This window comes from Falco naumanni, chromosome Z (assembly GCF_017639655.2).
Source record: "Falco naumanni isolate bFalNau1 chromosome Z, bFalNau1.pat, whole genome shotgun sequence".
Classification (NCBI taxonomy): Eukaryota; Metazoa; Chordata; class Aves; order Falconiformes; family Falconidae; genus Falco; species Falco naumanni.
In genome coordinates this window covers 4596788-4609097 of record NC_054080.1, presented here as the reverse complement: position 1 = coordinate 4609097, position 12310 = coordinate 4596788, and the positions used below count along the sequence as shown (strand labels likewise).

The following is a 12310-nucleotide window of genomic DNA, read 5'->3' as shown; positions in this document are numbered from 1 at the left end:
TGGGGTGGGGAGTGGGGAGTCTATTAACTTGGCACTATATACTTCTGAATTATTTCTTCAGTAGGTCCTGAAATGTAGGTCAAGCAGTGAAAGGAAGTGATGAAGTGAGCCATAATGCTTTGATTTTCTCTGTGCTAAAACAGGCAGCAGTGGTGATTATTCAAGTAGCAGAGGATTTGAGTCAAATACAGTTTGCATAATCATTAATTTATATATCTGATTCTGAATCAGCACTATAATTGGAATTTACTGTCAGTATGCTTTCTTTTTCCTGGTTGCATTTTCCACATCCTTTAGGTACAATCCATAGTTGAAAACATGAAGTTTCTAGGGGGTTATAAATCTGTTCGTGGGTTAGGACTATTGGTCACAGACTGTTACGAAGTCCTTTGTATAACTTCAAGATTTAAAAGTAATGTGTTTTCAATTTGTGATCGATGCCCCAAGCGACAAAAAGACACTTGGTTTAAGAATGTATTATTAGAGAAGCAGAGCTTTCCAGAACACTGTATATATGACCTATTATATACATCTTAGGATGAGGTCCATCTTCCTTTAGATATACCGGTTCTTTCTGTGAAGTATGAAGGTCCAACTGAACTTAAAGTTATCAGATGCTGTGCTTAGGCCACTTTATTGTGTGCATGTGAGTGCCTCTCTGCATATACATGCAGTACAGCAATGTGTCTATTAAATGTGCTGCCTAATGAAGTACGATATTGCATAATCATACCGTTACATTGACATCTTAAAATACTTCCAGTATTGAAGTGCAAATATGAATGAATATGTTATGCATAGTGGAAAAAAAATAAGGGGCACAGTTTACACTTTAAATATTCTTTTTCCTTTTTCTTCTCGGTTTTTCAAAGGAGGAAGTGTCTGGAGTGATCTTCAAGTACTTTATTTAGATATGAACTATATATTGCCTGCCATCTGAAAAAAAAAAAAAATCAATTATAAAGGGGGCTGTAGCTTTAAGAGTTGACAATATATCCTGAAAAATTTATTCTAATCTACTGTTTAACTTTGGAGCTAATTATGTTTAGAAATACATTTGAAAGGAGAATACTCAATAAACATTTTTAAAACAGCTTGATAATAGAGCAGGTGCTGTCTTAGATGTTCATATTTGTGGCACTGGGGTTACATGGAAGGACTTAATGTACCACACCAGACCAAATCAGATTTTTTGAGCTGGGCTTTTTTTTCCCCCCAAGATGATCATGGGGTAGATATTTTTTTTCCTAGATGGTACTAAATGTGCTGCTGTTTTACTGTCTTTGGTAGCTGAAGATCTCACACACATGCATGTGAAAGTAGAGAAATACAAGTTTCATCTTTTCATATGTTTTCTGTTTAAGTAAACAGTCACATAATAATTCAAGCAACAATCCCATGCCATTTGTCACAGTTTCTTGTAAGGCAAATGTACGCTCCCAGTGAGCAGAAATTATCATAGTTGAGGAATTTTATCGCATTATTGATAGAAGTACTTGTTGGAACATTCTGTTGTGTCTGTTTGTATGTATACCTCAGGGCTGTGCATTCAGGAAGAAAAGATAAAGCTCCTCTGTGGTTAAAACCATGTTTATTCACTTCCTTGGCATTCAAAGATATTTTGGGTTTTGAAATTAAGATACACTAAATCTTGAGTTATCTAGTTTGATGGAGTATTATCTCATTTAGTTCGGTATCTTTCATTGAAGATACAATTGTATTATTTTTTTGTTTGATTTAACTTATGTTTATATAATCATTTACATTTCAACTGTGGTTTAGTTCTCCCAGGTTAATAGCGAATGTTGCTGCAACTGACTGTGTAAGTAAGCCTGAATCAAAACTGTACTCCAGAGAAGTGTATTCCTGGCTACCCTTTCTGTGATGGATATGCTTTACATATGCATTACAGTATTCTGTAATTTTAACCTGAAATTGGCTAAACACGTACTACATTTTTTTTTTTAAAAACCCTGTGCATCAGAACAGCCCTAGTGTAGATGACCAAAATACAGCTTTATAATACTTAAATATAGTTATTTTACAAACTTAATTTTCCTTGACCATTTTCTTGTGTAGTAAGGTACTGTTTTCGTTGACTACTCATTATTTCAAAGTAGAGGATGGAGGCGAAAGATCTGTCTGTGTCACCTTTGGTTTTTTCTTCTTCGTGAAAGCAATGGCGATTCTCATTGTGACAGAAAACTATCTAGAGTTTGGACTGGAATCAGGTAACTCCTTTCTTTAGTGTTGGCAAGAACTGTAGCAATCGCATAACCTGAAAACTTTATTTCCAGTCTCTGGTGTTTTTTGAGAATATTTGTGTTAAAGTGAACTCTATGTCATACACTACTAAGAAATTTTGCTTTGGAGTGCAGATTCTGATGGAGATTTTGTATATTCTCCCTGCTTTCTTTTCAATAGTGTAATTTTTGCTTAGTTTTTTTGGTTTGCTAATTATATTTGCCTTGCAGTTTTACATTTAACCCATTTTGCCTTTCATAAGTGAAGCTCCTTTACTGAAAAAAAACCCACCACCAAACCCCAAAACTTAATTTTTATTAAAAAGTAATGTTACTTCTATAAATATTCCTGAAGTGTTAACCAGAGTTGTTAATAATCAAGTTTTATTGCATTATGGTGTACTAATGAGCACACGAAAGAGGTATGCTAGACATATGAAAATTTGTTTAAAAGATGACTTGTTACCTAGCATTTTATTTTGAAAAAGGGATTCTGCATTTGTACTGTAATAAAATACATGTTTTTCTGCAGGATTCTCAAATTTCTCGGAAAGTGCTATGCAGTTTCTTGAAAAGCAGGGTTTGGAGTCCCAGTAAGTTTCTGGAAACATATTTGTCTGGTTTATGTGTGCATTTATAACTGAACCACTTGGATTTTCTTAGCAAGCATTTGTCTTGTATGTTTTGCTCTTGTAGGTGCTTATGATCTCCCCAATAATGTGAAGAGGTGGGTTAATGAAAGTAATTCATCAGTACTCACACAGAATTTAAGTTGCATTTGTGTTTTCTCTTTTTAATTTGGAGATAGTTTCTGCCCTGACGTTTTGGTTCTAGTTCATAAATTACAGTTCAAAACTATAAACATTTTTTTCATGGCAATTCCCTTCAGCTTTGTAACAGTCACTTAAAACTGGTATTTTCTGCCATTCCTGTGGTATGCAAGAGGATGAGTGTGCAAAAGCTGCAGATGGAGCTTGTGATGAAGTTCTCATTAGGAGTAAATTTTGGCTTTCACTCCTGTTTTCAGGTTGTAATAGTGTTTTCATATTGTGCAAAAACATCTGCTTGCTACAGGACATCCAAGGTTTGTATAAACTGTTGGAAGAACATGCCACAGCTTTTGATGTTACATAAATATACAATTGGTGTCATAGACACCCTTTGTATATTGTGAAATGGATTTCTGTTACCATTCTTTCCTTATATGCATGTTCTAAAACGTCTTTATGGGGTATGTCATCACTGTAGGAATGCAACTTTGAATTTCTTGCTTGGAAGTTCTCAAGTATCATGCAGAAGCTATGGAATCTCTTTATCTTTGCGGAACAGACGTTTCCTCAGACTGGAAATCTGTGTGTGTCATTTACAAATAAACTCATGGGAAACTTAACTGAATCCCATGTGTTTCTCAGCCTTTCTTCACTCTGCTTTTTCTAAGCTATTGCAAGTTTACTAACTTCTGTATTAATTTTCCTGTTAAATGTTCATTTATTTTTGAACTTTTGCAGTGCTTTGGCTGTTCACAGCAGCAGTTGAGTTGGTGATGGTGTCTTTTGGTAGTTTATATGTAGTAGGTTAAGAAAGAATCTGAAACTCGTGGATCAATAGATTTGGTTTTGTTCCTCTTTAATCTGTGTTAGTTACATGTCACTAGTTTGTTTTTGCTTTTTTTGTGTGTGTAATCTGCTGTTTGTTAATTCTGTAATTCATTTGATCCTAGGTAATTTTTTCTGTATTTTTTGTAACATACTCCATAGTTCATTTAAACAAACTATATTAATCACTTGGAAGAGACATGTTAGTTGGCTACATGTGTATTTTAGATATATCTCTGAAAAACTTTAATAGTAACAGTTTGATAGAGCTTTTTAATGGATCAGGGTAGAATGTAGTATAACAAATATCCATTTTATCTTTGACTAGTTAAATTTATGATGCATCTTTTCTCTTAAGACATAATCATTGAAGTAATTCAATTTGCTATTTCTGTTATATAATTTGTTGTTAATTACAATATAAAATTTTTCCTTTTTTTGTTCTTCTCTACTAACAAACTTAACATTTCATAGGCAATAGCTTAGGTTTTCTATTTTTCTAGGAAATAAATAGGTGATTTGTTGTTTGGTTTTTTTTTAATTTATTTTTTTATTTGAACTCCTGTTTGGTTTATAATAATGCTGGTATTCCAGAGTAAGACCATAGAATACTGTTTGCTTTTTTTATTAAATGTTAGATACTGTTGAGTTGAAAGTAGTCTCTGATACCCCACCCCCCCAACTTCCTCCCCAAGAAAATGCTTATTTCCTTTCTTTTCTTTTAGGGGTCCTGTGTCTAAACTAACCTTCAAATTGTTCCTGGCTATTCTGTGTTCACTTATTGGTGCTTTTTTGACATTCCCTGGCTTGCGACTGGCTCAAATGCATCTGGATGCTCTGAATTTAGCAACAGAAAAAATAACACAGTAAGAGAAACTATATACACATAGGTATATGCTACTCAGTCTTAAATCTTTAATGTCTGAAAATAAACAATTCAAACTATTCAAACAGGAAGGTAGTGACCAAGACTTCTGTTGCTGCCTGCTTTTCGTATCTTGAGCAGACCTGCCACCTGCCTCTTTCTGCTCAGCCTGTGCTCTGCCAGTCTGTTACATTCTTTGCCTTGTAATTAGAGTCCCAATTAAAGGAGCTTTCCTTTCCTCCTGCAAGAGCTCCACCATGAACGTTTCTGCTTGCTTCTTCCTTTCCCCCATTATATCTTTTTGGAAGTTAAGATAACTTTCAGGAAGTAGAGGAGCAACAAAAACAGACATGTTTTTTTCCACCCCCACTTCCAGGTGGGCATCATGCCTTTAACAAATTTAGGGCAAGAGATACAGAAAAGGTGCCCCAGAATAGGTCACAAGGTTCAGATGTTAATACCAGTTTAAAGGAATATTTTCATTTTCAGCCATGCTTGAGTTTGGTAATAAGATGTTGCCTCTGATTTAACTCTCTTCAGCATTCTTTAGTTGAGGGAGAAAGCTCCAAATATCTTTCATAGATCTTGAATTTGATGCTTGATACACATTAATGACAGATTCTACAGCATAGTCCATTGTGATCATTTAACCTGGTCACTTTCCTAAGAGAACCATTGTATTTTCTGATACGAAAATGCTTTATGTTGAGACTGCATTATTATTTTTTTTTTTGCCCCAAAAATGACCAGCTTAAAAATTAATCTGTCTTTAAATTGTGTCCTTCACTCTTGGTAAATTTATAACCAAGTACTCTGTGTTATACTTGCACTCATTGTAGCTGAATGCATTCAGTTACAGCTGCAAGCTGTTGGCTTGTTGTATCTGCTGTAAATTTCTGTCTGTGTAGACTGTGACTGAGTCACTTCCTAATCTGTTCTTTTCAGCTAAATAAACTGCTTAGTTTTAAATTTTTATGGTTCTCAATATTTTAAAATTTCTTGTGCTTTTTCTTTAAGTATCCTCTAATTTTCCAACATCTTCCTTAATCTGTGGTCATGTGATCCTGGGCAGAAACTCTCTAAAACAGAGATTTATTAATCAAGAACTACAGGGGACATTAGTATCCATTAGAATAGGATTATGAAAAATAAGTCTTCTCTAACCTAATGTTTAGAGTATATTGGAACGGGTCATTGAAAATAACTTTGTGCAACACTGAACAAATTATTTTTAAAAGTCTCCCAATACTTTGACTGTTCAACTGGAACAATATAAAAATTATGTTAAGTATGTCAAAACTTGGTCAGATATCAGTGTAATTAGGTAATGCAATTATAAACAGAGAATCGTTGTCAAGTGATAGGTTCTAATTAGCTTGAAGAGATTGGTATTTGCCCTTAGTGATGTGTTTTTGTCAATGAGTAGATAATTATTGACTTTGCAGTTGTTTGACAGTCACTTAAAGGGAGTAGTAAATGAGGATGACATGTCACTGATACAAAGCTGTCTAATTTGGGTGCAGGAAAACAATGCCTTTCTCTGCAGTCAAATACATGGTCTACTTTTGAGAGAAAAACAACAACCCCAAAACAAAGAAAACTCCAAAGAAACAAAACTCAAACAAACCCCTTCAAATCCCCAAAGCTGCCCCAAAAAACCATCAGACCCCAGGTTCTCCCAAAAACCAACCAAGAAAAATCCCTTCCAAAAAACAGAAGCAAAAAGCCATAGGGGACAAAGCTCCCTTTCCCGTTCTATTACAGAATGGGAGACTTAACTTGCAGGGAACACTAACAGAGAAAAAAATATAAAAAAAAGTTATTAACTACTACTTCACTAATATGTTCAACATGATTAATGTGTTTTTTTATGTATATAGGGAGTAAGGTTTTTTGGGGGGTAAACAGAGTAAAAATAATCTGCTGTCCCTTTTCGTTTTGCTAGCTGGTTTGATTTTATTTCTTTAGTAGCAGTATCCTTCCCTTCATATATTTTGGAGTCTTCTTAATCAGTTTGTACCATTTTCGTACACATTCCCTCATTTCCCAGAACCTGCTTCAAGAGTCTTTCAGCCTCTCTCCCTGTACTCAAATAAACAGAAAGGGATTCTTGCTGCCCTTTGGCACATTCCAGTCCATTAACTCAGATGTCTTAACTAAATAGAAGCTCAGGTAAAATGGTTTCTCACGTTTCTGAAATGCTTCGGACTGTTCTCTGATGCTGTCATGTTCCCTAGCAACACTGAAAAACTAGTAGTGTTTGTTTCTTCATCTGAAACCAATGATTTAAATGTGTGTCTGATGACATCTTCTGAAATGTACAAACATTTTAATGGTTTTGGGAAGCTTGATAGTTTGAAATCAGTAAGTTCTTGTGTTCTTTAGAATAACTTTTGATTACCTCATTTTTTCTATAGTGTAGAAGCGCTCTGATTGGAGACGGAGGTATAGACAAGCTGATTGTGTTAGTGAGGAAGCACTGCACTAGCAAAACCACCAGCTCTACAGCTCTGAATTCTTTTGACTGTTTTCGTTTCATTTTAGTAATGAAAAATGATTGGGATCTGTGATTCAGAGGTGAAGAAGGATATTAATTTCAGGAAAAGCTCCAGAAACCTATCTCCACTTTTTAAGTCCTGCTGTCTGTCTTGTACTCAAAGATTTCAAGAGAGTACTTATTTTACATTAACGGTGCAGTTTCATACAATGGTTTTAAAATGGAATAGCTGTGATGGCTTTTTTGTTTTTTCAGTGTATCTTTAACTGAATGTGAGTACCAAGTTTCATTTAGTCAAGGTTCCTAAGTAAAAAATCTTCATTAAACTGGGAAAACTGACCTCTGAGAACTGTTTCCCCTGGTCTATGTAGATAATGGAAATTAATCTGAGTAAATTTTCAATAAAGCAAAAAAAAAGTAATACAGCAGCATATTTCCTTTATATAACTGAGATGCTGACGCTCTAGATTAAAACTGTAGTAGCTAGTGCAGTTTGATGGTACACCATCGTATGGAAATATTCAACTGTTTGTAGTTGTGGCATCTAGCTCCTTTGGTTAGGCTGTTTGGAATAAAACAAGTTTTCAGATACTCTAAAAGCACTTTTTAAAGCCACAGGCAGTGTGGTTTCACAGTATATAATATTACTGTTTTGTGGAAACATTAAGTCATGGATTTCTCCTTTTGAACCTGTATCCCCAGTTTAAAAAGTATGGTGATTGTATTTAATAACTTCCCCCCCTTTTTCTTTTCTTCTTTCAGAATATTGCTACATATAAACTTCTTGGCGCCTTTATTTATGGTTCTACTGTGGGTAAAACCAATCACTAAGGACTGCATTATGAACCCACCTTTGGGCAAAGAGAGCATCCCTTTGTAAGATTACCTTTAAAGATTTTTTTCTGGGGTATTTTTAACAGAGCCATACATCTGAGTAGTGCCCTGTGAAAATCATAGAAATGTGAAGGACTTAAAATTTAATAGCATCTGCTGTCAAAAGTATTGTGGAAGTTGCAGCTGAGCTCTAAAGAGATTCTGTTATTTTGCAAGGATGAGAATTAGTCACACAGTGTTGAATGTTAAAGTGGTGGTTCCCAGAAAGCTGCTGTCTTCTGGCACGTCCTTGGGAGGGATGGGTTGTTCTTCCTAGGGGTGGAATGCCACCTCACTGCCACCTTCTTGAACCTCATGTTTTATGTGTTGATGTAGGAGAGGTGTGGTTTCACTGCAGAGTCATGATACATTGGCATAAGAACTGACCCAAGTGATTTGTCTTAAGATCTGTGTGTAGATAAGTGCGTATGGAATTGACAGCTAACATATTTAAAACATAAAAAGGGGAGGAATTTTCAGGAAGATGGTATCTGAAATAAATATTGTGTAGGCAGCGGAGGTGATTGCCATTGTCACTATTAGTCTGGATAGTTCAAAACAGTAGTATTCAAATAGACTTGAAACAGATATCATTAGCTGACACTTTTATTGCTTTCTAGGTCTAAGATAGGCTTCCGAGGTGATTCTGTGACCACTGAACTATTACATAAAACATAGCAAATACATGTATTTTGTGCTTCTGTTTTGTTCCTTAGTTTCCCTTACCCTGTTATAGCACAGCCCTCATTTATTCTGAGGCAACTGATGCACACATTTGCTTATCTAGAAGCCTGTAATTAACTGAGCAAGCTTGTTTTTTAGTGTCCTGTCTCCATTACTCAGAATTTAACCATTTAAGAGCTGTTCTTGTTCACAGACAAATGGATACTAATTAGGATCTAATGCTGTAATAGGGCTACTGAGACGTAGCAGTAGAGAGAGAAGCGGGGGCAAAATGAATATTGCTTGCACATGAACTTGGTAACTGTAGATTGTGCCTTAAGTATTTTTTTACAATATGCTTCAGGATTTCTTTACAGATGATACAAACAAATAACTGTAGCAGCTGGTGACTTTTGGAAGATAGCATTACTGGGTTTGTTTTTTTTTTTCCCTCTCCACAGAATGTCAGAAGATACATTTGACACCTTCAGGTTGTGGATTATAATCCTGTTGTGTGCTTTAAGATTGGCTATGATGCGTCATCATTTACAGGCCTATCTGAATTTAGCCCAGAAAAGTGTGGATCAGATGAAAAAGGAAGCTGGCAGAATAAGTATGGTTGATTTACAGAAAATGGTAAGTATGATGGCACTGAGGTTACATATTTGGAGTGCTCTGTCTGTACAAATGCTTTTTTCCAGTTTGTGTCTTCTGTGGCACCAGAGCTGAGCTGAAATCTGAGTGAAGCTTCCGAAACTGTATCTTCTATAAAAATAGCACCATTACAGAGAAATTCTGCACACCAAAGTTCGCAGGGCTATATCATCCGTATTGTGCAGATGGCATGGCTTAAGTTATTCGGAAGTTACAAAAGATCCTTCATGAATTGTTCTTCACAAATAGGTACAAAAATGATGGGTTTCTGTTCAGTATGAATAGATCTTGAGGAGTGCACAGGGAGAGTGGTGATCTCTAGCTACAACGTGGGAAAAAGAGTTGAATTTAGATAGCAGGATAAAATACTGCTGGCTAATCCCAACTATAATTTTTAAATTGAGGCAAAATTGAAGATGAGGTGGTTATATTTTGGAATAAAATGAGACAGGCTTAATTCTGTCAGACTACTCTCAAGTGCACTAGCCTAGTTATAAAACTGCCTATCTTTGTAAGTGGCAAAGGAAAATTATTTATTTTTATTTTTTTTTAAAGACATAAAACATACCATCAACAAACTGAGGAGGTAGAAATTTGTAAGCTTGTTGTAGAATGGTATGCATGTTGCTGCAAAATAAACTTACATTTCTAAGGTTGTGCGATAGTGCTGCCGGATGATCCTTCTGTGTTGGCGTGTATTGCAGGAGGAATATTGGCGTATGCCATAAGACAAAGATTTCTCTCTTAGAATTGTTGCTATTACTTATAATAATCTTGGCTTCACTGAATATGTGAAGGTTGTGAGTGGACTATGCCATAGCTGTTCACAAAGTGGCTAGCAATTTTTTTCAGAAAAAAGGAAACACAGGTGGCAGCAACTGGTTAGAACAGAACTGTGCTGGTTGCTGTGGATGCACAATTTTAGTTCTGGGAGCTTCTATCCTATCTATAAAACGATAATGTCTTCTCTACGTGATGTTTTCTAAATCTGTTTATCCACTGTCTTTGTATCTTCTTTTTGAGAAGGCCATAGCCCCCAAATGAAGTCCTGTCTTGTTTTGCTAGTCATGTCTGCTTTATCTTCTTCTGGAACTTCTGCCAGTAAAGGCTTTCCTATCTGTCATCCTACAGTGATCATTACTTTCTGATTTGTTCTTTTTATCATATTCCATCAATTATCTTACAGTATTTTTTGTCTCATGCTTTTTCTTCTGCCAGTGTCTTACTGTTTTTTCTTACATTAGTTTTTTGATGCTTGTTCATCATGAAGCCCTTTGAGGTTTTAGAGGTATTTCCAAAAAGTCATGTCTGCCTTCATCTTTTTTGCCACTCAGTATTCTGTTCTTTTCTAAAATCCAGTTATCTTTATTTCATTGCTTGCTTGCTATTGATTTTATGAATTTTTCCTCTTTATTTGGTCTAGTGGTTTAGGTCAATAGCTTATGTAAAATATGTAGTGTAACAATCTCAAGAAAGTTGGAAAAGATTGGGAGCAGGGGGAGGAATAAATCGGAGTTGATTTCAATGAACCATAACGTAGACCTGAAATAAAGAACATTTAAGTGCTATCATGATTAGTTACTAATAAAGTGTCATCTTGTCATTGTTTTTAAAATACTGGTGTTTCACAGTTGGAAATATTAAAAATATCTCACTTTTGAAAAGGGTCTGCAATGTTAACTAAACTTTAATTTACTTTTTATGAGGCTTTGGACTCTGACTACGACTTAATTTTTGAAACAGGATTTAGTTTCTAAATAGCTGTGGACTTTAAAAATCAAGCGTATATTTAGCTTGAATTCTGGTGTATTGAAATAGGAGTCTTTGAATGATATGAGATGCAGTTTGCAGAAGCAAAATCAGTTCTGTTTGTTTTAACAGTACTGATGCTTTTAATTATTTCCTTTCAGCACTTCCTCTCAGATATGTAAATGTCCTGAAACTAGAGTTCATTATAGAGGTTTCTTCATTAGGTCTTTTGAAGATAGTATGTCACGTGCCAAGATGTGCTAGAAAACTTTAAAAACTGCTTTAATGCATAAGTAGTGGTTCTTTTCTTTAAAAAAAGAAAAAAAGAAATAAATTGCCAGTTTTTCCTAGATGTGTTCAAAAAAGTTTGCTTTGGTCATCCAGAACTCATGAATTACTCTACTCTGTTTTCCCAGGTGGCTCGAGTATTCTATTATCTTTGCGTAATTGCACTGCAGTATGTTGCACCACTGGTAATGCTCCTTCACACAACTTTGCTCTTGAAAACACTAGGTAGGCAAAATTGGATCAACAAAAATGTATTCTGTTATATTTTCAGCTTGCTAAGGAGAATTTGAAGGTACCGGTACTTGCAGTACAGAAATACATTGCAGTTTCCTGCAATTTAAAACATTCTGATGTGTGGCTTTTAAGCAGTCCTCTTCTGTCGCTGCTTTTGACATCTTTCAATTATATGCTAATTCGTTTGATTTATTTCTGAGAAATTGTGCAGTACTACCAATTAAGCTGTTTACTTCTGTTGAAGTATTTGTCTTTTAAAAAAGTATTTTAAAGATGAGCTGTATAAAGCAATGTTGATTTAACCTTATGAGCATCTGTTTAAAAGATTTTTTTTTTTTCATCTTTTCAATCTTTGGTAGGCTTTTTGAATGGAAATTATGAGATACGGGATTATTTCATTATTGGGAGATCTGATGTCACTCTGGTTTTTTTTTCTTCTTTATTTCTTTTTTGTGACGGATGTCTTTCACAGCCTGCCATGCAGTCATGGCATTCTTTTTTACAAAATGTCAGCGGAAAGAGGTAGGCTTTATTAGGCTGTGATTCATCCCGTTCTGGAGTAGACAACTACATGTGGTGAGATGAATCATACCCAGCGCTCACGGGGGTCCCAAGGCAGCTGTATCACATGTAGATGTTAGGATATGAA

General features: G+C 35.2%; 1 protein-coding gene across 2 annotated transcripts in view; it reads left to right on the top strand.

Moving 5' to 3' along the window:
• Nucleotides 1-12310, top strand: part of TMEM161B (transmembrane protein 161B) — a 61008-nt gene that overhangs the window by 33397 nt on the left and 15301 nt on the right. Inside the window, exons 6-11 of one of the 2 annotated variants that reach the window (XM_040579422.1) lie at nt 2080-2231; nt 2776-2836; nt 4564-4704; nt 7963-8076; nt 9198-9372; nt 11556-11652. In XM_040579422.1, coding sequence (XP_040435356.1) covers nt 2080-2231; nt 2776-2836; nt 4564-4704; nt 7963-8076; nt 9198-9372; nt 11556-11652 — 740 coding nt within the window. The remainder of the gene's footprint in view (nt 1-2079; nt 2232-2775; nt 2837-4563; nt 4705-7962; nt 8077-9197; nt 9373-11555; nt 11653-12310) is intronic. The other variant, XM_040579423.1, reaches the window with a different exon arrangement.